Source organism: Calonectris borealis, chromosome 1 (assembly GCF_964195595.1).
Source record: "Calonectris borealis chromosome 1, bCalBor7.hap1.2, whole genome shotgun sequence".
NCBI lineage: Eukaryota > Metazoa > Chordata > Aves > Procellariiformes > Procellariidae > Calonectris > Calonectris borealis.
In genome coordinates, this window is record NC_134312.1 from 147,090,263 (window position 1) to 147,117,583 (window position 27,321).

The 27,321-nt window shown below is 38.5% G+C and overlaps 1 protein-coding gene across 1 annotated transcript in view; it reads right to left on the bottom strand.

Moving 5' to 3' along the window:
- VWA3B (von Willebrand factor A domain containing 3B) overlaps positions 1 to 27,321 on the bottom strand; it is a 69,078-nt gene that overhangs the window by 37,322 nt on the left and 4,435 nt on the right. The window contains exons 4-13 of the mRNA XM_075135190.1: positions 24,865 to 25,115; positions 22,638 to 22,797; positions 20,252 to 20,421; positions 18,230 to 18,354; positions 11,758 to 11,874; positions 8,642 to 8,838; positions 7,849 to 8,003; positions 5,871 to 6,009; positions 4,313 to 4,444; positions 1,110 to 1,208 (exon numbers count right to left, since the gene is read on the bottom strand). Of these exons, the coding sequence (XP_074991291.1) occupies positions 1,110 to 1,208; positions 4,313 to 4,444; positions 5,871 to 6,009; positions 7,849 to 8,003; positions 8,642 to 8,838; positions 11,758 to 11,874; positions 18,230 to 18,354; positions 20,252 to 20,421; positions 22,638 to 22,797; positions 24,865 to 25,115 (1,545 nt within the window). The remainder of the gene's footprint in view (positions 1 to 1,109; positions 1,209 to 4,312; positions 4,445 to 5,870; positions 6,010 to 7,848; positions 8,004 to 8,641; positions 8,839 to 11,757; positions 11,875 to 18,229; positions 18,355 to 20,251; positions 20,422 to 22,637; positions 22,798 to 24,864; positions 25,116 to 27,321) is intronic.

Genomic DNA, 27,321 nt, shown 5'->3' on the forward strand with positions numbered 1-27,321 from the left:
CTAAATCCTAGATTTATTGTATATGCTTCGGTGATTAATTTTGTATGACCTTCAGCCCAGCTATTTACCTAAGTCAGAGTTTTGCTGCATATTTGCCATTACAACCAAGCTAAACTTTTAAGGGTAAATAAAGTATTTTTAAAATGCCATTATCAGCATACCAGCTAGTTTTCACCATGCATTACAGTTTCAAAGCTCAGTTCTACCTAATTTGCATAATTACATCTGATCAACAAGTGGGTTTTTTCCAGTTTTTAGTTGGTGTTATATAATGCAATATATCATGAAATAGCATCATTTTAAGTCACGGTAACAACACTTCCAAAAATAAAAGCATACTTTTGATTCTGTTATCCACTTAAACCTAGACTTAAAGCAACTCCAGACTACTGCTACTCCAGAATTGCCTACATGAGATCAAATCTGATTCAGTAGGATAAAAATGGAATCATATGGAGACCTAATGGAACAATATTAATGGTAACATCTTTATATGAAAATAATGTAAATTCATAATTAGGCCCTTACTCCTCAGACATGAGATAGCCTTTGTGTAAGTTCTGCAACAGGATGTAAAAAGGTACCTACTTATATATTTGAAGTGTTCTTTGGGGAAAAATGTTGAACACAAACATTGGTTTTTTTATTTTGCTATCGATCATTTTCTTTTTAGGTTTTCAAGCCATCACACAAGATTGCAGGGTTTTAATATTTAAATCCAACCATGTCATGGGACCATCATTATTTTTTGATTTTTAATTCATGAGATAATTGTACTAAGTTAGGGAGATATTTTATTTAACACAAATCCTACCCTTGATACTAACATTAAGCTTTACTGTTTAATCCATTACCAGATCCTTAAAACAACTCATGAAAACTGTCATGAGTTATCATGCACCAAAGACTCGACTGTGGGTGGAGAGTTCTAATCAAAACCCCTTCACAAACAGCACATTTCTCAGATACAATTTTTCAATATTATGACAACATCCAAGAGACTCAGCTCTGCAGCTGTGATATTCATCTCATACATTTGCTTCAGCCTTCTGACACCATCACTGTGGCACCACACTACTGCATCTTCTGTTTTCTCATTTCAGAAATACCTGGTCAGGTCTCCCATCAGTCAAGAGGTAAATAGCCTGAGTGTCAGTATCGGCAAGAGCAATCTGGAGAGCTTTGAGTGTATTTGTGGAACTTCCAACCTAAGAAACCAAAAAGAAAGGGACAAAGGAACACCTATAAATACTAACAGTTCTTTGCCTCTGTTCTTAAATTAATAATGACAGTGTACTGATTCAAGGGATATTACAGAACCAAAATGAGTAATGAAACGGTGAAAATATTTATGTCAAATAGCTAGAAAAATCAAAGCAGGTGTCAAAGTACCATAAATTGGTACCAAATTGGTATTCAGTGCTTATGCAAACACACATAAGCAAAATGCTGGCAACAGAAATGAGCTGTAGAAGCAAAAGCAATCACTTTTTAAAAGACTATAAACAGATAGGAAGATATAATATAAAAGATACATTCTATTATATTTTCCCACTGCTGCTCCTGATTGCCAACTCATCACACTCCCTTGAAATACGTATTTTACTTAATCAAATAATTCAGAAAGTCCACAAAAAAGTTGCACAAATTTATTTCTCAAAAACAGGTAAAGAATTTCCTGGTTTTCTGAACAATTTCTTTTTCCAGACTATCTCACATCTACCCCCTCAGCACATCAATGTAAACATAATCTATTTTTTAGCACAAAAGTTAGCTATAACAACAAAAAATACGCAGTAAAGCAATACTGTGCCCCCTAAAAATTCATACTTGAGTAATACTAGCACTTTTCCTGTGTCATCCACATACTTAGTGACATGATCTGTCCTTCTCCTTTTTAGACTAAACATAACTCTAAACTCACCAAAATGCACTTCATGGCTTATAGGAACCTAAAAACTACAGTTTATGTCTTCAGATTTCCACCTTTCAAACACTCAGTGTACCAAACTTTCCAAACTTAAGGGGAAAGTAAGGTTTTATCAGAATGGAAGTCTTAGTCTTAGTCTTTTAATAGGGCCAAAGCAAAATTCCTGAAAAGATGTGGGTCTGTTTTATGCTAGTATAACACCTGAGTACCGATCTGGAGGGCAGTGAGGATTGTAGCGGTGTAAGAAGAGACTCAGGATCCACATATATAGTGCATTACAGAAGATAAATATAAATCACTAACATTGACCCATACATGCAAAAACATGTTAAGAGAGAGCATTATTTCTTCAGTTCTATTAATTGTGTCAAAACTTCTTCCAGTCCATCCTTCCAGCAAACAGTTCTATTAGAAAGGGCAAAGTAAGTAAATTAGGTGAAATGGAATAGGAGGTACACTCTGAGAGTGACTCTAAATGGCTGCGTAAGAATGGGCCAGGCAACAAGATAGCTCAGATGATACTTGATAATCTTATCTTCTAATTCACAAACAATCCTTACCAGTACCCACTCATAAGAAATAATTAGCCTAAGCCATTTTCTTTGTGTTAAATATATCTAATATTCCTAATGTTTTCGTAAGCATTATAAAGTTTTAGGCACACATCACTCATTATTATGTGCAAACTGGCCATCCTGGCTCTTTTTAATAATGGTACCTGGTTTTGATCTGATTTGAAACAAAACAATTTCTTCCACTATATCATAGGAAAATACTGTGGATGCCGATGACGTGAAGGAAATAACTACATACCTCATGGTAAAAGCTGTTAATTTTAGATTTCTCAGTTGCTACTGTTACAAATGAACACTGGTTTTATCAGTGTTTAAACCAAGTTGACATGCTTCAACTATGTGGCATAATCACCCCCAAAATTTTAAATGTTATCACCTTTAAAGGATTTTTAAGGAGCAGTTTGTTACTGTTTATAGCTCAGCTTCCTTATTCAACATCTTGGGACCAAAGTGTATAAAATGAGATCAAAGGATCTACTCTGACTGATATTCCAAAGCAATCTTCTGTTCATTTCAGCTTCACTGTAAAGCCAGGTTTCTGATCTCAGACTTATGCCTGCACTGCTTTAAACAGACTAAAAGGTCAGCAGCAGATGTAACCCCCGAAAAAAAGTAGACTCTTCTTGTACCTTTCCCTGTACCATTTCAGATATCTAGATCTGAACTTAGAAGGAAATTTATAATCAACAATTCACAACTTCATGAAAAATTATGAAAAAGGCCATTCCCAAATGCATATATGAGATGGTGTCAAATTATTGTACTTCAAAGTATTCTCGAATTTGCACGATTTTGTACCACGTATATAGCTTAAACAGAGCCATCTTTTGAAGTCTCAAGGATGGCAGTAAAATTAAGTTTACTAACCTCAGCTACAAGTAATCACCAACTACTCAGTGAGGCCACACTAACGCTTTCTTTTCTCCATATGTTTGTCCGTTAGTATTTTCTGAGAATACCAAGCTATTTATCTTGCTTTGTAGTCTCAGAGGTATTATGTAGCTTCCCCAATTCCCTCATCCCCAGGAATTTCATGATTAAGTGTGAGGAAGAGCTGTCATAATGCTGAGGAGTTTCATTATATAAACATGTTTTTTGTGTTAGAAAACATAACATGGGATATATCTGTACTGTTGTATGACTGATTTTCAGTCCTGTGCTCATAACATTGCTGTCCACATTTGACAGATTAACTGGTCCTAAAGTTGCTGACAGTTACAGTCTGGTGGCTGACTACAAGCATTTCTACTCTGTTTCAGTTAAAAACCCTCAGATTTTGGCCACTGTCAGAGAAAGAATACTGGGTAGATAGACAAATATTTGGTCAGAGTTTGCTCTGATGTTCCTATGAAAGCTAAAGTCAACTGTCTACCTATGCACCAAAAGGGTCTAGAAATGCTTCTCCAGCTCTCTGGCACCAGTTTCCTCTATCACCTCTGAGCTGTAAGTCTGCCAGCGACAGCCCTCATCCATGCAGCATCCCTGCAGCAAGAGTGACAAATTTAGACACACTGTCATGGTTCCTACAGAACAAATGGGCCAATGTTTGCATTGTGGTTACTAAACATAGCAGGCTGCGAGTTGAACTAATATGGTCTTATAAACAGGTCCACTGTTAAAAGCTTATTATACCTGACAGAGATAATATGTTGCACTCAGATCTACTAAAGTCTATACATCATCTATATTTTCAGCTTACTCAAGTCGAATACTTAGTCAATCCAAAAATACCCCAGCCATACAGAAAGAGAAGACACAAATATAACTTTGTACAAACACGCTTTGTGATAATTAGTTTCCATGTTACCTCAAGCCCTTTTATCCAAAGCCAAGCATCTTGCAAATTTTCCTCATTAACTTCAGCAAGTTTGTCTTGCCATGCCACTGCTTGGGCACTGAATTTCACAAAGTTAAATCTCTTTTTGTGTCTCAATTGTTCCTGCAAGAGACAGCATCTGAATTTTACTCAGTGTTAAAAGAAAGAATACTTGTATCCTGACATACTGACTAATAGGGGTTGTTTTAATTAATGTGTAGTTGATTATATGGTTACAATAAATTATGATAATATTCAGTTATGGTATACAGAGAGACATACAGAGACAGAGACAATTATTGCCTGCAATTATTAAGATTACTTGAACTTCCCAATATAAGTCTCCACTTTCTCATATGTCTCAAAGTACTTGAACAGCAAATGTCTAGGAGGGCAAGAAAGAGAGAGACGAAACTGTGTATGACAGCGGTATAAGGAAGAGATTATGACTGCTTACCAAAGGACATTGAAATCAGAATCAAAGACAGACATCATTTAGAGGAGGAGAATAAGAATCAAATGTAGAGCACTGGCAAGGGGAACTAAGACAGCAAGAGAGAATTAAGTTAAGAATTTGCTGAAGTTGCTTTTGGATAGAAGTTACAAAGAGTGAAAGATTTGTGCAAGCTAGTACAAACTTTCAGAGCCTGGAATCTTTTGCCTCCCTTTCATCACCATTTCTGTTCAGCTGCCTGTGAAACCTTCTGACACAGTATCTAATCATTTCCTAGTGCTGATCTCTCTAGAGTACCACATCATACTATGTCCTATTACTTAAACACTTAGCTCAAAAACCTTTCTGTTATGGTTTTAAATTTTCTAGCCCTACTAATGATTGCTATCGATGCCAGACTGATAGCATTTTTATTTGTCAGTTACTCCTCTCAGGTCTAAAAAAGTTAAGAGGAATCATGTTTTAATAGTGCCTGTTTCTCTCAAATATTAATGTCAGCTTAAGTGAATCATTGTAGATTTCTAAAACTAGGTGAGACAAATCCTATCTTAGGTCTGTCTCCCAGTACTCGTTGCTTTTGAGGTACTTCTGCACTTTGCAAGTCCCTTTGCAAAGTTCTGAGTCACTGTAAGATGCAGGGACATTCAAAATATTCTACACCCTCTATTGTAGAAGTATGAAAGTGAATCTAGAACACACATTACAAATCACAACATGCTAGCGGAATTGGATGACACTACTTAAAAATAAAAATGAAAATGCCAAAAGGTGCTTCATTGCATAGTTTTTTTTGTTTTTTCTTTTTTTTTCTTTTCTTTTTTTTAGGAGGGAGGTGGCTTGAGGGAAAGAAGAACTACTTAAGCCTTTTTAATTTTTAACATTTTCTCCAGATTTTTTTCAAATATTTGTACAAATGAGGAAAAAAATATAAATTTTTAACTGAAAAATAAGCACACCAGGAAAAATCACAATGTTTTTATAAAGCTTCTATTTTTTTAAAACCATTCAAAAAAAAAAATAGAGTAACAACCATGCAGAAAAGATCAGCCTACTCTAAAATGCTCCTCAGTCTTCAGAATCATCACTTTATCATACCTGTATGAGCTGAAATATTTTCTCCTTTACCAGTGGCAGCTTGTCCTTCATAGACTGGGATGTATCAATAAGAATATAGACACAATCTTCAAACACATTCCCAAAGAGCCCTCTGCTTCCTTGTTGAAGCCACTTAATCCTGGGGGAGTGAAAAAAAAAAATCAAAACCTGGTCTGTAAGATCTTTGGAGCTTTGTGTATCAGAATCTAACAGGAAGGATCTTTTTATCACTGCTGTACTTCTTATTCTCTTTCCCTAAGCACCCGTTACTAGTCACTGTCAGAAGCAGTATATTGGCCTTGATGAACCAATCCTCTGTCACTACATAACAACACAAGGCATTTTTATTTCCTAATTTCAGTAGGAGACAGCCAAACCAGACAAAGCAATACAGCACCTTTATAAAGTCAATTATCAGGTAGTTTGACCTGGGAAATCCCCCGTGGAAGTAACTGTAATTATTGCCCCTGTAACTGTTCTCCAGCCTGAACTCAGGAAATCATTTAAGCATATGCTAATACGCCTCCCTTTTCAGGAAACCACTTGTGAATCTATTCTGCAAAGAACTTGAGCACTTTGAAGAGTCTTAATATAACACAGATGCTTCCATGCTTTGCTGACCTTGAGCCTTAAATACAGACTTAGTTTTACATTTTAAACAGAATTTAAGCATGCCTGCCAGTTAAATACGTGCATACATACTGCTGTGTACAAGAACATTTCCTCAGTAATGGCTGCAGCAGGTCCAATTCTGATTTCCCTTGAAAGTCATAAACTACTTGTCTACCCTGAAACAGAGACATTTAACAGACGGAATATAATGGCCCTGGGAAAAATATTACTCATCTCCACAGAGGTTTAAAAAAATGGTATCATGGAAACTTAAAGGATCCTATTACATTTGCTACTGAGAGCTATTTTGCCATTAGTTATTTCCCCAAAAGTGTTTTATAGTTTACCAAGAGTTTTTATCAATGAGATGAACCATTCAAAATGGCAAACCCATAATCCTGGATTTCAAAAATATATACTCACCAAAACCCTTTACCTCAAATTTTCCTTTCGCAGTATGTTAATGTTATCCTAAATACAGCAAGATGAAGATAAACTAAAAGGAATAACAAAACTCTGTTTGACCTTGCTAAATGTAATCAGGCTGTTATACTTTTGGTAGAGAAGCAGCAATAAAATTGAAGTTCATATCCTGCTTTTTTCAGTGAGACATCTCATTGTCCTAATATACAAAACAGAAAGCAACATTTATTCTTTCTCTCAGTTCTACAATATCCATTTTGAAAGTTTCTTTCTTCTCCTAATGGAGATATAAAAGCCAATTGACTTTAGGGCATCTTTAGGACAGATGAATCAGACCATCAGATTGCCTGTTTTTTTGCAGATGTCCTACAAAATCAAAGAATGTATCTATACAGCTGCAGAAAAGCAAACTAGGGAGCTAGCTTGAGCACTGAACTTCTGATCATATGCATTACTTAATAGCTCATGCCCTGACTCCAATCTAGACTGTTCAAACTTGTCTTCAACACAAAGTTGCAAAAAGGGCAGATAACCATTATCAGTATGGGCACAAGCCAAGCTGTGCTACTTGGTGTTAGAGGTATCACAAGAGATCCTTGGTACACAAGATGAATGTTTACCAAGTTTTATTGATGATTCTAGAAGTTCTCTGCCACCTTACGTCCCGATACTTTTTGGCACTTTCAGCAGTATTTCAATAATGTGCAGACTGACTTCCACATTTGTGTTCCAGAAGGAGAACAAAAGATAAAACTGTTCATCGGTTTTCTTATACGGGTACTAATAAATCCTACACACAAGATTCTGATCTAAAATGGATTTCTGGCTTAGTACTGCTGCTGGCAATTTACCAATCACTTCAGCTTATTATGACAGTAAATGTCAAACATTTCAACACCAATGTAAAATAATACAAACTGATTTTACATGACAGAACACTAACCTTCCTTCCACTTGTCTAAGAGCCGTCCTCATTTTCTCTTCATACTGCTTATACTTTTCTGTACTAACATATACATGAACTACAGATCCATCTTTCCAGAAGGTATGTACAAACTTCTCACAGTACTTTGCATGAATTACCTTCCTCTTTGTCTCCTACAGCCAAAGAAAATACGTTTCATATTCCAAAACACAGTATTTTGCAGCGCCTTTAGTATTTGGCGAACAAACTTCAAAGGTGCATACTTGTTGCACATGAACAGGTGCAGAAATAGACATGGGATAGGGTGGTCACAGAATTTGCTCCTAGCAAAAGTCAGTAGAAACTGTTTTTATTCTTGTAGCTAGCAAGTTATCAAACAGGGTAATGGTAGAGCTTGAGAAAAACAAATAGAAGACAAATTAATCCAAATTTGTTTAAGGACCTGCGAACACTGGAGCAGCTGAGACCAATACTACTTCTAAGGAAAAATAAAGATGACAACCAATCTTTGCCCTACCCCACATAAATACACAGAAAAACAAGGCATTGCTTAAGCCAGCCCTGATTCTACCTTGCAGATTATATGTGGACCAGGAAGGAGTCCTTGAAACAGTCATTTTCAAATAGCCCTTTGAAACAATCTTATTTATGACCATCTTTGTCCCTTTCCACAACTAAGCTGGATTTAACAAAAACTAGATAACAACGGACCATACACTTTATCATAAATTCAGCTATCAGTCAAGTTTTCAAGTTTTAAACAAAAAATCAATCAACTCACAGGACATGAGGGAAAATTAACAATACTCACAGCATCAGTTTGTGAAGATTCATCCTCTGGTTTAGTTTTTATGTCAACAAACCCATCTGCATGGCGAAAAGTACAATCAGCAAGTGCATCGTACAGTGTGAGTTTCTGAGCTTTCAAGCCATACTTCTGCAACCACTTCTCAGAAGACAAATATTTGTCAGATGTAAGCTTTTGTAATGGATGATCAGCTTTTGTTGCTAATAAAGAAAATAAAACAAACAAAACCTCCTGTATAACATGGATAGAGTTGGATAAGGTATTTTCAAAAACAGGCTATGATGCTGCGGTCAAAATTTTCAAATGTGTTCTGCTTCACTGACAGCTTTGGAAAGAGAGAATATTTCTGACTGATTTTTAATATTCTCTACTTTGATTGTGGGTTTTTTTTTTTCTCATCAGGCATATCTTCGCAACAAATTCTTTTGTAAATGGAACAAACCCATCAGAAGACAGTGAGCAAAGAAGATAAATAGCTACAGGATCAACATATAAAGGGAATATTCTTAAAGGTACGAAGACTGACTTAACCTTCATACTGTTTGAATTACAAAATGCCAGAGGATTCCTGTATAAGATGTCTAACTTCAAGGAGAATCATTTGAGAAAATAAAACAACAAAGGTGTAATTGAAAATACAGTTGAGAACACCGGCTAACATTGCCATTGGTCTTTTTCAGAGAAGGTCATTTAAAATAAAAGACAAACTTCAATATCTTTGGAAGAAATTTTACTATGTTTCTCTGCAATATTGCCTTTTTATAGGCTGAATATTGCACCACGTATCCCGAGTCACAAATCACTTGTGTCCCATCTTGACATTTTCTCTAGTTCTACATCCTCCTTTTAGCATTTTTAATTGATACTGAAAGAAACAGGATATTTTTTGTCTGATCTGATATGACTGTTCTCATGTTTACCCTTTTATGCCATATTGTCTTAGAAATTTTCTAAGAACCATCTTAAGGTTGGGCACTGCACATCTCTGGATACTAGTAATAGGATACAGGGCTCTACACTCACTCATCACTAGCTCAATTAAGCACACGTAAACCAAATCACCCACCAGTGGGTATCATAGCAGGTTGAATTTTTTTTGTCACACTTTAATTTCAGTGGACCTAGGTGGTATAAATGTCTACTCTGTTTAGATGCAGCTACAGTGATCCTGAGCCTGTAAACAAACCTATGCCTCAACACACACAGAGATCAGCCAGCGTCAGGGCAGGTGCAGGGTCAAAGCCTGTTCATGTGGAAACATTTGCTTTCTGATTGCTTGTGGTCCTTAGAACAGCCAGTGTGGCAAGCGTCACAAATGCACTCACATAATTTTAAAAAGAAAACTGTCGTTTTCTTTCTTCTACATGCTGTATGTAAAAAATCATGTCTCAGGTCAGGTAACTAGTGCATTATCTGGAGAGTCAGCAGAAAATTTGTCTCTTTTTCTCTGTTTCTTCTCCTGAAGAAGATTGCAATCTTCAGAACAAACTACATTTTGCAGCAGAGCATTTTAAAGAGATCAGAAAAGCAAAACCAGGAAGAAATGCAGGCAAACAGAAAGGCTGCAGTTATGTGGATCCATGGACAACAGTCAAATAATGCTGAAGAACTGACAAAATAAATCACACTGTAATTTCATCTCTTTTAATTTATTTATGAAGTGATTATGTATGAAAACAAACACTAAAAGAATATTAAAGCTGCATAGTCAGGAGCACATAAATAAACACCGAAATTAGGGCTGCCCTTGCAGCTTTATTGTGGTCTTTTTGTTCATATGCATTACGGTATAGCCGTTTAACTTCATATGGGAAGTCCTGCTAATTCAGAAGATGCTATTATCAGTATAAAAACTGTATTACACCTTCACAGAAAACAAACTCAAGCTTAAGTCCTGCAGAGTTATGTTATTGACACATGTTCAAACCCAGTGCAGGCAGAGAAAGTTCCCAGCTTCAAATATTCACCATCACCGCGCTACAACACACCGCTGAGAGTTCAGGTGACTGACCAACTGACTGTACAAAGTGTTCCTCAGCAGGTGATACAGAAAAGGGCATCAGGCCCCAGCCTCCATCTAGCCAAAACAAAAGCAATTGCACTGCAAAACCAATACTGGAGCTACACAAATTCACTGATGAATGACTTGTGCTAACTCAACCTGAATCTTGTATCAACTTACGCAAAAAATATCACCAGACACCATGTAAGTATTTTAAAACCAGGGACTAATGCAGAATATAGGCACTGACGACCACAGCTATGATCCTGAAAATCCACCCCCTGAGTTGCAGTCCAACGCTGAAGCTGCCTAGACTCTACAGATTCCTAAGTTTTCAGTATTTAAGTCTTGTCAGTGTGATCACTCTGCTCCAGAGCATGCCCAGGGCACCTCCACCTTAGCAGGGCTGAATAGCTTCTCACCATCCCCTGTTTAAGCCTTCCAGAGATTCAGAAACCAGCTATGCTTCTGCCTTCAAGAGGGCTCAATCCAATCAATATCCACAGAACAACAAAAGGATCACGTTCTAGGCCAAACATAATGGTGGGAACTATTAGTTTAATTAACAAATGTGGGTGTTTCTCTGTGTTTCTTAACACCAGAGTTGTCAGAGCACTCATCCAGAATCAGTTTCAGTCCTCTACCTTTGACTAAGAAAATTCAAATCCACACTTCTTCCCTTTTAGGGCAATGAACTAGCTACCAGGTCGGAAGCTATCCCAAGAAGACTTTGATGACAGAGAGATGAGGTACTTCCCCAGCACTGAGTAGAATAAAGTTAAAGATTTACTGGCCCAGGCAGAGAGGGAGAGACCACAAAAAATAAATTTCAATATCTTGAAATCTAAGCAATTTCTAAACCTAGTTACTGGTGAACTAAAAATGGTGTGTTTCAGCCTGAGCTCTTCAAGTTCAGCAATTTTAAGCAGTAGTAAACAGAGAGTTGTAATGGAAAGTTTTAAGCAACCCTAAGTTAGATGCCAAGTATAGGTGCTACCTGTATATAGACATTTCTGAGAAAATCATCCCCAAATTGACATGTAATCAAAACTGTTCACAAATAAAATATTGATCATGAACATAATGGTAACTCTCTTGAAAGAAACATAAATGATACCATCTTGAGAAGCAGGCTGGTCAGATTCTGATAAAATTTTCTGAACTTGTCTCACTGTATTCCTGGCTTCCTCCAACTCCTTCCAGATCAAAAAGACATCTTCACGGACACCAGCTACTGCAAAAGAAATCATAAAAAGAACTTGACATTTTGAGATAATTTCTGCTTTTTATAACTCCTCAATTACCACAAAGTCATTGGGTTCATCCAGATGTTGCCATATAACCTTGTTTTCTTGAGGTCCCATTGCAGTGACAAGTGCTGTTCTTCGACAGACTTCAAAAAAGGGCTCAAAGCTGGCACCAGGACATGAGAGGTGCTTAGCCTGGTGGAAGTAACATCCGGAGTTGGCCACAGATTGTTCCCACAATGGAAGCAAATCCTTTTTAACATTCTCAGATAATAATAAGGAAACTCCACAAAGAAATTCACATGTTGTCCCCTGGACTTCATTGTAAAAGCTGGCTTCAAATATTAGACCCAACTTTGAAACTTTAAAGAGAAGGTATTTTCAACTCTTTCGATTCCCTTAAAGTACATAAATAACTTTGTTTAAAATTAAATCTTCTTTTTCTGAGAGAGTATGTGATGAAATTTTGCTAAGATAAGTTTATTTTCATCCTAACAATTCTCAACAGTCATAAATAAATGCTAAAAAAAAAAAATAAAGTTTTAATATCAGGCTACAACCTGATAGTTTTACTATCAGGCTATCAACTACAACCTATTGCAGATTACAACCTATTACTGAATTGCACATAAAGATGCTGAACAAGACAAACTGTATCTTAACATCTAGTGGTTCAGTTAATATACAGTGGTGGTTCACTGTAAAAAAGATAAGACATGCAAACTTGTCTACTAAAGTAGGCTATCAGTAAACAAACAAACCTGATCATTTTGTTCTTTGATAAACTTCCCTGAAATAATAATATGAACATTTTACAAAATAACAACTCAATTTTAATTGTGAAATGGTTTTAGATTCCAAGAAATATTTTGAAATGTGTTATTGTACACTGCCATCTCCTGGGACCTTCCTGCATTTCAAAAACATCTGTTTCAGCCATTAGGACAAAGATCAACATTTCCTAAATCACAAAAAGTTTTAGTAAAGCAGATCATTCCACAACATAAAACACAAAAGGGAGAAAAAAACTCAGTCTGTTACCATTACCTTTTAAGTTTAAGAAAAGTATTCTGTTCAAATACTTCAGAAAGAAGTCAATTTTTCTTTTATAAACAATCCCTCCCCAGAAATGCAAAATATAAAAAATCTGAGCATTGGCAAAATTCCAGCAAGCAGGGAGCTAGAGATTTTCTGATGAGTAGTCAGCCATTGAATATATATACACACACCTGCTGTCACAGTTAAAACCACAAAACACATGCATTCACACCACACGTGCACATATTTCTAAGTTTAAGACTGTTGAGAATGCAATTCCAGTGGAGCTGTCTCCAACTAAATCTGGATATCCTCCAGATACTGGGATCCAGATTTAATTTTATGAATGTTTTAAATGTTATGTTTGAAAATATTGAAAGAAGTATGCACATTTCAACTACCTTTAAAACAATACTGATGATATCATTGGTGTTTCTTCATTTCCCCTTAAATTGATGCTATGGACTCATCAAATTTACAGGATTATTGTTACTGTCCCCACTAAGATATGTGTATTGAATTGATATTACACAAGAAGGTATTTATTTATGCTGCAGCACAGCAAAGTAAAACCGTACGCACTTCCAAAGCAAGTATGCTTGATGACACTTATTATAGAGGACAAATGCAGGCATCAACAACTGCACATTGTGAGGGTCAAGTTGCTTAGAAAACCTTTTAATCTGGCAACAGTTTTTCCTGGATTCAACTGGGAGAGCAGGTTGCAAACAGTGACAACCGAAGCAACTTTCTCTCTCCACAGGAGGCTCATCTCCACCTCCACCTCGGCCTCTTTTCCTCTCCAGCTAAGGAGGAGTGGGAAGGAAAAGCTGTGCCTTTCAAAACTGAGCCCCCAAACTCAAAATATACATACACATACAATGCATAGTATCTTCCAGGTGTGGTTCTCAACCTGTGGGCCATCCCTCATAGTGCATCAGTGAAAAATGACCAAGAAAGCACAAACCTCTCTTCGGTTTAAATTCCCTGCGCTCACACCTCAGCTGTGCCATTTTGGGGGGCCACCAACCAAAAAGCAGCTGAAAGTCACCCAACTGCGCCAGGGCAACTGGCTCTTGCCTTCAGGCGTCCGCGTCCCAGGAAAGACCTTGTCTTAAAAAAATCGCTTTATCCCCAGAGGGAAAGGGCCCTCCCCATCCCTCCCGCCATGAAGCACCCCCCCCAGCCACCCTCGCTGGCGGTTTAACGGCCAGACCCCTGGGGACCCCCTGGTTCCGATTCAAAAACTGTCACATGGCAACGGCAAGAGGGCGGCCACCAGACACGCATGAGGGAACCGGCCTTAATGCCCTGCTGCCTGTCCCCAGCTTGCACCAAGCGCAGTCGGTTGGCTTCGGCTCTCGCCATGGCCACTGAGACCCTGCAGAGCACCTGACGCTGGGTAACGTTTCAGACGTGCCCTGCTCTCGGTTCAACGGCATTTCTGCTCTGGAGGAGGGAGGCCCTGAAAAAGAGGAAGAGGATGGGGAAGGGTGCGGGGAGAGCCTACGGCAAGGGGCAGAAGCATTTTGCTGACGCCAGCGAATTAAGAAGCAAGATGGTAGGTCTAAGCGAAAAACAAACATACTTGCACATGTACACGGGAACTCATAACCACCCTCATTTCCATTTCCCAGTTATTTAGCACTGTCAGGCAATCTTAAAAGAAGCAGCTTTTCCACACCTACCTCCCAGCAGACAAACTCATCCAGTTTGACAAGTCACTGTAACCCATTTGATTTCATACTCAAGATACAAAACCTGCTGAGAGAAAAAGACCATACAAAAAAAAGCAGCCTGCAAAATCTACAGTATCTTTGAAACACCAAGCAAATACCAATGCAAAAGCAACTCATGGAAAACAGAAGCATTTCTTACTTCTCTGATTATCTGACTTGGACCGTGGAAGCAAGCAAATCCAAATATAATGAAATAAGATCTATTTTAAACTTCATTTGCCTGCAAGGCAAGATGGGCAATTTCATCTTTTCACTGCTGGTCCCTTCCTCAGCCTCTACGTGGCAGCAGAACATAGCAATATTCCCTCAAGCGTTGATTTTAAAAATCCCCACTTAGAGGGGAATGAATGGAGGTACAAAGGAGAACAGGAGGGGAGTACACAGCTTTACCTGCGTACCTGCCAGGCCAAGCAGCACTGGAACTCACCGCAGCCCAATCCTGCCCCTTTCCCACTGGGCAAATGGACAAAGCAAATGAACTTTGTATTCCATGTGGTATCACAGAGCAGCTATCTGCATCACTCTCTACACATTAGCAAAGAGATTTGCCAGGCCAAGGTTAGGCTGCTAAGACTAGACAAAGCACATGCAAGGAAAAAGCAGAGGCAATGATCTTTGCTACAGCGTGTAGGCAAAGTAGCTATTCTTAAGTCATTATCCTGGCTCTCCAAAGGGAGGGTTCGGTCTCTCCCATGTTTGTGTACATAAACAGTGCAGAGTCCATTGACTTCAATGTCATACGAGAGGCTGGCGCTCTTATGCTTCCCATTTTACACACAGCAACCTGAAATTTTCCCTGTGACCATCAGGTAAATGTGGAAAATCAAGCACACCTAAGAATACAGCCTTACACTGTTCACAAGGAGGTCAGACACATCCCTCTTTGGATTTGTCACATCAGTCAAATCCTGATTTCAGTCCATTTGCATTTTCGTTACGCATACCAGGTCATCTATTCCACCACACAGAAAAACACTGCGCAGAGATTTACTGTTGTTTCTATTTTAGCCAGCGAGGACCCACTATTAATTTCAGGATCTAGTTCAAAATGCCATTGCTTTTCAAGAGCTATTTAGCACTTATCTCCCTGTCACTCCAAGCAGATGACACAACTGTGCCCCTTTTCGGCAAGCTTCCACCATCTCTTGCACTCTATGTCTTCAAGTTCCAACTTAAATTTCACCTCCCTTCCACTTATAATTTTAACTACATAACAGGATTGCTTAATTCTGCAGCTTTTTGCAGATGAAAAAGCTACACAAAGAATGTAGGCAGAAGTAATAACAGGAAAATCAGTGCTGGATGAGGAAATACTACCGCATCGGTGAAATTAGGTTTTATGTAAAAGCATTTCTCTGCTTTAAGTAAATCTGAGTCTGCCAACATAAGGACCTTAATTTTTTACTGGCTTACACCTGTTTTGATCTCAAGCACTCACTCAAAATGAGTGTTAAAAAAAATTCAAATTCAGCAGTTTCTCACGCTTGCTTTCTAAATGACTGCTCAAGATGCAAAACAGGGGAGAATAGAGTTCTTATCTGAAGTTTTAAATAGTTCACTTCCGACTTGTTTTGTTAAGCAGATGAAAAAGAGAGAACATGATGATATCCTGTATTTGCAAAATGCTGTTATTCAGTGGATTCCCAGAAAACTATCAGATGTCCTTAAAATAGCTTTTCCAGTCCATAAAACATAATGATGAGTTTCAGTTTCCAGCTGTTGCGTTTGTGGTGCAAAAAGAAACATAATCAAAATATGCCTGTGCCTCCCCTTATTTTCAAGAAACACCACATTTGGAAGATTAAATCTCTGGTTCATTCTCTATTTATTTCCTCGTATAGTTTATGCCACACATCCAAGAACCAGTTTCAGAGCCCATTAGTGGGTAATCGACACTTTTATTCTTATTGCCTTCTACACCCTTGAAGGAGTCTCTGAAACAAGAGACATCAGACACAGACCAGAATAATGTCTCCAATGTGTTTTCTTTTCTGAAAGGACTTTAGATTCTGCATACAACTGAAACGCTCCGATTGGCTGCCAGTGATGTCACGACTGTGCTTATAATACCCAGTAAATGCAGAAAGCTAATTGTGTTCCTTTTTAATGTGTAAATTCTACTCCATAATAGCAATAAGACACAACAGACAATGCACTTCAAGGGGATTACTGCCCTTTTGAGCGATTAAAGCTATTCAGCTTTCAGCTTTAGAAACAGTGGTGAGGAAGTAATTTCAGTCATACAGGAGCTCTAGGCCCATCTATTGAAACAGGCTGACTGCCCGGGGGAAGAGGAAGCCAGCTCCCCCCACGCACACCCCCAAATGGGGTCCCGCAAGGAAGCACTTGTAGCAGACTGGAGGCGATCATTATACTGCTCTGAATTAGTACAAAATGAGAGATAGGGTTTTGAAGCATACTCTGCTGTTGGTTTCTAAACCCTGCGTGAGTGAGGCTTGAGTGTCCCTTCACAAAGCAAAAAGACAGGTGACAGCTCACTCTCTTATTTCTGGCCCCCCACTATGGTTCTTTCGTACTGTTATAATAACGGTCCTAGTGAACAATAGGTTAGGACACAAGGAACTAGACTACAACCCAGGAAATATGGGCCAGTTAGTCCAAGACTGACAAATGACCTTAGGTGAGTCACTAAATCCACCTTATGCCATACATTCCCTAGCAGTAAGAAGACGATAACACCATTCTACTTTTGGGGCAACACTAATGCCCCTCAGCATAATGGGGATGTGAGCCACTAGAATAAAGAGGTCTTATGCCTCCTGATATTTAAAAGAAAATTTTTAATTTCATGTCCTACTGATAAAGATATCAGACTTGACATACACAGCCTCACTTCACACCACAAGCTGGTCTCCTCCCAACCTGGCTGAAACCCCAGTCCAGTCCCACTGAACAGTAAGGCTGACTTACCCAGAGGAAGCACTGTGACTAATAAGAAACACACTGAGAGCTTTCTTTCCAGCTCCACCCCCCAGTAAAACTGCTTCTTTCTGTTATTTGTTTCCTCCTATTTTTTTCATCAATTTCCACCTCCCCTTTGCATCTTCTTCTCTACGGTTATTTTACTGTGCTTGTTGCCTGTCTTTATGACAAATTCAGATCTTGAGAGAAGAAAGTCAACCTCATGTGGATTTAATCCCCTTATATTACGTATGAACTTGCCCTGTATTAATGTGGCTATTGTATCAGATGGTCTTCCACACTATTCCTCTTCCTTTCTGCCATTTCTCTATACATTTCCACAAGGTCACTGGCATAAGCACACCAGTACTATTCTTCATCTGCCTAAATAGATGTTGTTCTTCTCCCTTTTTTCACTTCTCTTTCATTCTCACATGCACATCCTCTACTCTCTTCACTTCTCTCTTTTCCTTTCCCTCCCCTTCCCACCCACAGAATTTCCATTTGACCAGTCCTGTCCTCACCCCACCCGTGCCTACAGAAGGCTTCTTTTGATTTTACACTTAGCAACTTCCTATATTACATTTCTATTCTGAAACCTCACTGAGAAAACCAGTATCATCTTGGTTTTTATATTGTCTACCTAGTGGCATTCGCCCTTTCACTTTTCTGGAATTCAGGGCAACTAGACCTTTTCCATCCTCTTCATGTTTTAGTGCAGGTCCAGTAGCATTTCTATAGTCATTCTTCTCAGCAAAAGCATGGAATCTGTAATACAAAATGAGTTTTCACCAGTATGTAAACTACATAAATACTTTCCTAATTTTAATGAGATGTACATCACACATGCAAGATCATAGTGGTGTACAACTTCGGAATTATTTGCTCATCTATTTAAGATATCTAAACCTTCAACTACAACAACACTATGAATATTATCAAAACTTTTGTATACATTTATGTACATTCTGAAGTCTTCTCATGAAGAACATCCTTTCATTTTGGTATCTTTTACTCTGAGGCACCTTCCTTTTCAATCTCCTGGAAATCTATTTTTAATTAATGTTTTTAACATGCTGAGCAAGCATGTCATTTGAGATCTCTTAGATGACACTAACACCTTTTTATCAGATTATCCTCCCAGTTGAAAGCCCAACAGGAACATTTATTTCATTATCAACATACAAATCAGGAAGTCAAGCAGACTTCATTTACCCTCATTGTCGAAACAGAAAAGCTCTCAGAGCAGGAAAAAGATGCATTCCTAAAACAGAACTACACTAGCAACAGGCTCAAGCCATGAAAAGCCCATGAACTTGGCCATTCCTATGGGAAAGCTGACTTAAACTTATAGACAGTTATTGGGCAAATACCGACCAGCAAGATATTAATTGGCCCAATAAGTCTCTGCACCAAAGCCAGACTCATGTAAAAAGAAGATAGTGAGAATCATATCAAACAAAACAATTCCTCTCAGCTCCCTGCCTTGCTTCTTGCTTCTCTCTACCATACAAGAAACATTCGCTTTCCTTTTATGAGGGAGGTAAAAACACTGCCAAAAGAAAGTGAAGGATGATGACTGGCGATGTACCTGGTATCATGGAGGTACCACGGTTCTAAATGACCACAATCATTTTAGATGCACATCAGACCAGAGCAAACATAACACTTTCCCACAGTCTTGTTTTTTGGCAGATGCTCCATCTCTTAAAAGCTACCTCTAAACACAGATGGCTATAAAAGAGCTAAGCAGCTGCCATCTTACCAATTGCTCTGCTGTCATTTGGGAGATTTCTACTGTTGGAGGACTTCCCACTCTTGCACAAACAACAGTGAAACAGAAGGAGCTAGCAGCCATTTCACAGCTCTGTAACTGTACAGTGACTTCTGTTAAGCAGACAAACACCTACTGACTCCTACTGCCCTCCTGCTGTTCAGCATGAGTTTGGTATTGTGGGGTTTTGTGTTTGTTTGTTTTCCTTATTTTGATATCAGAATCAAGATTAAAGTTTTATTACCCCTTTCTACTGAAGGCTGATTCTCACCACACGGCTGATTCCCAGGATAAAGTAGCCAACAAGCCATGTGGAATATATATGTTTCCACCAACCATATCAAATAGATGCTAGAGAGCATGGTACAGAACTGCATTTCCACACAGCCAGGCCTGGTGGATAACACCACATCAATTTTCTGTTGTTCCAGGAACTGCCCATTTAGGACAGGCATTACCTTTTCAGTACATGTCTGTATGGCACCTGATCTAACAAAACTCTAGATTCTTTGCTGGTGCCTGTGGATATTACCAGAATACAAAGCAATACAACAAAAACTCATGTCAGTTTCTGTTGTGGCCCTTTCCCTTGAACAATTTTTCAGACTTCAAAAGAGGAGCAGATAACAGACGATTTAGGATATAAAAAAGGAATGGCCTTTCTGCAAGCCAGTAAGCGCATATGTGGAGAGAAGCTGGTCTGTTTGAGTAGGCCCTGCATTTTAGTCTTATCTCTTAGACGATTTCCCCAGTTTCCCCACTTACTAAACTGCTTTGACTCATTTTCCTCATGAGTAAAACGGATTATATTCAGATATCTTCAGATACCATTCCTAGCAACAAAGCCGTTACAAGTACTGAAATCATTGCTGTGCTTCTTCTTTGTCATACCTGCCAGAAGCCAAGCAGCTCAACTCTTTCAGAAAAATAATAGTTTCATCTTCCCTAGCATTGAAAGATACAGTGTTGACTGGACAGGGGCCATCAGGAACCTTCTCAAGGAGTAGCTGCTTTGTGTCCACTGGAACATCACCCACAGCAAAGTAATAAACAGCTTCAACCTGTCATTAAACAGAAAAAAAATTGGGAATTGGAAGACCCAGTCCTTGGACAACACCTTGTTCCTATTCCTTTTGCTGAAGAGGCTCCTGACCTGGGGGAATGCATGCATATTGTACAATCACTTTTCCCTGTGTTCCTTCAGATTCACATCTTCTCCCCCTCCCTCCTAAGACTGCCAATAATTCATAAACTTGATATTCAATAAGGATTATCAATTTTCACACTTCCTCCAAAGGATTTACTGCCTGCCTCTGCAACTTTTAAAATGCTGACATTTCTTGGGCATAGCTGATGCAGAACCAAGTCCTCACAAGAAAATAAGCAAAATTGCTAACCACAGACAATTCACTCTACTTAACTACAAACCCAGCAATATCATACCACAAAGGAAATGTTCCTTACAGATTAGTGGGGAAAGGTTAAAACCTTTCCATTTAGTCCTTCATATTTTGAAAATTATAATCTATGCAGCCATCTAAACAAGCAAACAAACTTCATACAAGAACAGGAGGAAGAACAACATGAACAGTTCCTCACAGTCTTTACCTTGGTGGGGAGGTGTGTTTTGGATGAGTGACCCACACTTTGTGGAGTGGCACCTGTACAGAACCGCAGGTTAAACACTGCAGATGCATCTGTGGCAGGTAGAGCTCAAAGGATTGCAACCTTACAGCAGAGTGATCTTGAGCTTGGGACTGACAGGTCATGAGGAAAGGAAGTCTAGGGAGTCACCACACATGGGAAGAAAAGCTCAGCTAAAGGAATGACAGGAAGAGCCAAGTCTAGGGAAAAAAAGCGCTATTGTTTTGGAGCAACCTCTGTTGATGAAGCCAGTTCTGAGGAATGAGTCATTTACGACTATTCAGAGCATATGCACCTTTTGCCTAGGACTGAATGGGGTCTCCCTCAGCCTGCAGTACAGTGAAGCTTTCACTCAAGTGAACTGTCAGTTATGAATGATAACGACTGTATTTAGGAGTAATTGAAGGTTGTTTCATGTTGAGCACCTGCCACAACTGATCCATTAGCCCACCAATATCCAGAAAAAAATACTGGATATCTCACTGTTGAACAGATTTTAATTTCTGTTTATTCATATACAGACACAACAGGTCCAACAAGCCTTTTTTTCATCCAGACAATACTGAAACCTAAATACAGGAAATCAGTAATATACTGCAAATTGAAAATGTTACTAAAATTTATGATGGAGGCATTTAAAAAAGCAGTCATAAAAAATCTCACTGTTGCACATTTTATTCCTCACCCAGTTTGTTTTTAATATCAGTTTCCAAACATCAAGGTTCATCTGGATGAGAATCCACCAGCACAGGGAACCAGAAGGAAACTCAAGACAAATTTACCTTCTCCTTCAAACAATGTCTCAGAATGAGATTTATAAAGGAGTTAGGATTGGATCTGTGCACAGGGATGGATCTTAATGGCAGTGAAAACCAATTATTCTAGTCCACACACAGTAGGCCCAATTTTCCATTAAATTTGGGTGCTAGGGAACTGAAACAATATTCATTGTAAGCAAATTCCATAAAATATCTCTTTAACAATGCAAGTTTTAAGTGACTAGCTCAAATGATGGCATATACGTTTTACGTCTTATGACTCTGCTATAATGAATAAAGTAATATGGTACTTCTAGAAACAGACAGAATTTAATTGAAGCGATACCTGTGCATGCTCTGTCTTGGAAGAAACTCTAGCTATAACCTGGCTGATGAAAAAGGATTTGCATAACCCTACCATGAGTTAATGCTTAAATAAATGTCTGTACTTACTATTTTGGATTTTAAATATAATTTTTCATGAGCACTTTGGATACATAATAAAAATGGTTTCCCTGTCTTTGATAATGTTGATACTAGCAATTTTCACATAAACTTGAAGTCCTGAAAAACATATATGGCAAAGAAGGTGGAAGGGAAGATGCTTCCTCTTTCCCTTAATGACTGAATGTTATTTATTCTGTGTACTCTAGAAAAGAAAATAAACAAGTTTCTGCGTTCAAAATACAGTACATTTACATAAACAGGCCATCAGTAAACATAGTATGCAGCTACACTTGGTGAAAAAAAAACTTTCCAAATGCCGTCATTAATATTTATCTTTGCAATATTCATCAGGGCAAATCACAGTAGCTAGTCTGGCACTGAATATTCTTGGATTTACTTGAGGCTTCTGAAAAGATGTATGAGCTTACCGCCTCATCACTCATGGCTTCCAGCAGGGCTTTAGCAGAGCTGGTATGGCTGGCAGCTGTCATATGGTCCAGCTTCCAGAGCCACGTAACAGCAGACTTTACAGTATGCTCAGACACAGGAGTAGATTTCTGTTGCCACTTCATAAGATCCTGAGCAGCCCTGAAAAATACATTAACTATAAATCAGAAGTGGTAAGAATAATGCCTGCAGAGCAAAAGAGTGGAGCTCTGCTGTTGTTACTTTTCTTTTATATTCTTAAGTAATAATTACAATAAACCACAGATACTAAATCTAGACTTGCAATAAAAGAAGTAGAGGAAAAATAAAACCCTTATGAAAACACCGTGATTTTTATAAGAATTTTTTTTGAGACAACTGTTTCCAAAGTAGGGTCAAGAGAGCTAAAGTACTTTAAAAACAGTTCCTAATTCATATGTCCCCTTAACATAAAAACACAATCAGGTTTTTACAATATGTGTATGAAGAGAAACTCTGGCTTCCACAGGTCTCTTTCCACAACTTGCTGCATGACCTTTTTGTCAGACCATTTTAACTGAGATGCTTTTTTTGTAGTAGGGCTGATCTTTATATACCCATCAAAATAAAATTTGTGATGCTAAGCTTTTTGGTATTTTAATTGATCAAAGGTCTTAGTCTTAATGGCAGTATAGAAGTACAAAGTATATGAGCATGAATGCCTATGCATTTGTACATAAAGAGACAGAAAGCAAATAAAAAAATAACTGGTTCCAGTATCTGTGACATTCCATCAAGCACTATTTCGAAGAGCTTCCTGCAAATCTAAAAGACAATTATGTTTTCCAAGATTCTTTTAAAGTAATAATTTATATTCTATATTGTCCATTGTCTCCCTCCTGTGCAAATAAACAAATCGATGAACACAATTATTGTGCCTCAATTTTGACTTGGCTTTGCAGATCATTTTTAAAGAAAATCTTTTATGTGCTTCTCAAAAGCCATGGGCATTATCTTCTACTTTTCAAATCTCAGTTGTATCACAAGCTAGAGAATTAAGATAGGGCACCAGAATCAAATCTGTAGGACAAAGCTTGGGTAAAACAACTTTAAGAATCACGGTGTAGTTGCAAGTTATCATTGTGGAATCAATCTCAAAATTATATGACCTAATTTGTGCATCGTTTTTTTCATAGTGACAAAATTCATCTATCCAAACCCAAGCTTATGCATTCAAACCTTTATGCATATATGAGAATTTGTGCAGAGATACATAAATTTGAATAGCTGCTTCTATTCTTCTATTTGTAACTAAACCCAAATTCATTTACTCATGTTAGGGAACAAGCACTTGTCTTTTGTTATGGAAATCTAGTATTGTTTCCTAGTTCTGCTACTCATTTCTGTGACCATGGAAATCTATAGAAATACAAATGACTATGCCTGTGCCTATGGCACTTGGGGCAGTATACATCAGCTGTAAGGCAGAAACCTGTAATGCCTAAAGACACAAGAATGCCTAGGCAGTCAGATGGGACCTCACTGTTTCACTTTGTAACACTTAGATGCCTGAAGAGCATGACTGCTATTGTAAAGTCCCCCTTATCTTTCTGTTTTTCTGTGCTACATTTGTAGAAGGCATATACTAGTATTTGGGTTCTGTTAGTCTTTATCTGTTCTTCAGGCTAACAATGGCCTTCTGTTAAATGGAAGTAGCAAGCTCAGCACGACTGTGGGTGAAACTTGGTGGAAAATCTATAGATACTACCATGACATGAATCAGGACAATTTCCACTATCCAAACACATGTCTATATAATATGAGACTCCTTTTTATTCTCCAGCAATGGGCAGACATGGACTTCTTTGTTTAGCCTGGAGAAGAGAAGGCTCCGGGGAGACCTTATTGTGGCCTTTCAATACTTTAAAGGGGGCTTATAAGAAAGATGGGGACAGACTTTTTAGCAGGGTCTGTTGCGACAGGACAAGGGGGAATGGTTTTAAACTAAAGGAGGGTAGACCCAGACTAGATATAAGGAAGAAATTCTTTACGATGAGGGTGGTGAAACACTGGAAGAGGTTGCCCAGAGAGGTTGTAGATGCCCCATCCCTGGAAATATTCAAGGTCAGGCTGGATGGGGCTCTGAGCAACCTGATCTAGTTGAAGATGTTGAAGGGGTTGGACTAGATGACCTTTAAAGGTCCCTTCGAACCCAAACCATTCTATGATTCTACAATTCTTTCTGCTTACCGAATGAGGTTGAATTTGGCAATTTGGGTCACCTGTTCCACAAGTACCATAGAAAGTGCATCCCGACATAGATCAAATTCAGTTGGAGCCGCAGTGCCAAAATCCAAAACAATGACAATGCACCGTTCTTGAATCACTCCAAATATCTGCCGGCTCTCACTGGTTAACCATTCCATTCGCTGCTTATATAGCTCAATAGCTCCCATTAGACAATCCACAAAATGAAGAATCAGTTCTTTTTTAGCTGTCAGCTTTATTTAAATAAGGAGAGAAAGAAATTGAACATCAAAACAAATAATACAAATGCAGCCTCAAGCTTAGCACAGCTGCAATAGCTGGTTTGCAAGTGCCAGATATGCCAGCCAGGGTAGCAGTGAAAACAACCCATTTTTCTTCCACTATTTCAAGAGCAAATACTTGACAAATGCATCTAAGCTATAATAGAAAAGACACTGCATTTTGTCCTAATTGCTTTTCATAATCTTTTTATACAAGCATGGGACAGTGCCAGTGGGTTGTTTGACTTGTCTGTCTCAAGACTGGAGCAATTAGAATGAGCTGAACACAGGCTAAGATATAGAAAGGGCTGCAGAGCAGATGGGTGAACAAACGAGGACACAGAAACTTTGTACCTTCTTAGACTAGAATTTTGACTGGCTCTTAAAATTTTGTACAGCCATACAAGGGAGTGTAAGGTTTGGTTCTGGGGCACTTCAATCTCCACCTTCTCTTTAGCATTTGAAAGGAAAATGTAAAATCTTTCCTGATTGTACTATTATTTCACTAACAATGCCCAGCATTACAGCTTAACTATTTGTGTGTAGGTGCTTAGGCAAATTTAGTTCAAGCAACTGCAATCAACAACTAAAACTTCCCACACCATATCAGTAAAATAAGAAAAACCCAGATTCAGTGTTAAAATGAAAAACATCCGACCCTCCCTATGAATATATGTATACATGTTCACTGTGCAAAATGATTTGAGCATTTAAAAATTCACCGCAGGTTCCAGTAAAGACATTCCCCTAATACCTCTGACACATGTAAGCTAATTTACCAGCTACCTTCTACCTCCAACTACCTTCCCAGGACTAAGTACAAAACCTTGGAGATATACAAATATTTTTAAACAAGAACATTTCGCAGGGAGAAGATATTTTGCGTGTCAGTCTGCACACTTCTTCCTCTCATTTGTATTTTTCTCTGTTCTTTAATGTCAGCTAGGGCCCTGTAACGTGCCTCCCAGATACAGAGTCTCAGGCTGTCTGCCACAGGAATGTAGGTCTGGGAATGAGCACTTAGAAAATCCAGTTTCCTCCCATGACCGCCAGGCTCATACAAAGAAGTTTATTGCACTACACTGATCAAACTCCATCTCAAAGCAGTTTTCTTGCATCACCCCTTCACTTGTAGTTGGCCAGTCCAGATTCCCCTTTCTCTGAGGGCTGGAAAACTTCTGACTGTCCAGCCTAAATTTATGCATGGCAGTTCACACCCATTTATTCTTGGACTAGCATGCCTTTTAGCATAGAAAACTATAGCTTTTCCCTACCCCTGTAATTTCCCTTTCTGTAGGCATTCAAGGGCAATAATGCTACCCTTTGTCAGTCGTCTTCAGTCCTACATATGTCAACACCAACCAAGCCCTCTTATAAGATCAGCACTCCATTGCAGTTCATCCTACTAGCTCTTCCCAATACCTGTTCTGGTTTGAATTGCTTCTTCTCAACCTGTGGCAACTGTACACAATATTGTACACAGTATCCTAAATGAAATCTCACCAGACCTTGTATAGTGGCATTGCTACCTTAATGCTACCAGAAATGTCTCTCCTACTGCTCCCAGCATGTCCTAAGATTAAAAGACATTATATAGATATTTCATATGGAATTAATGGGAAAAAAAGAGGGGAAAAGGCTTCCTGAAATGGTTCTTCTCCCATATTTAAGCCTTGTGCCTCAGAAGTGACTCTAGTTATCGGAAAAAATGACAAGCCATTTGCTTTTGTAAAATCCTTTATGAATTAACTCTCTCCCCTCCTCGCTCACATGCGTATCTCTTCAATCAGAATCCATCCTCTTAACAATGGGGCCGCCAGCAGCTGTTGCTAAGACATTCCTTAGAACATGAGCCTGGGCAGAGATCCAGCTAGCTGTCTCTATAGAGTAGGCTGAGCCTTTTGTGACCTGCTGGCACTAAGCAAAGCAGCGCTTTGCATCAGCAATGACAGCACATTATGTCTTCTTATTTCAGCATGCCCATTTGTTTTATTGACTACAATTTTATTTTTTTTAACTCGGCTGAGCATCTTCTTTTTAAGTGTTCCCTCTTTCAAGACAGGGTAAATGTTGCTTAGAAACTGCAGTCTTGTCTGGAAAGATTTACTGCAATGCTGCACCAAGGCAAGAGCGTAAGACTTTGCAAGGAAAAAAAGAAAAAGATATCTAGCTTCTCTAC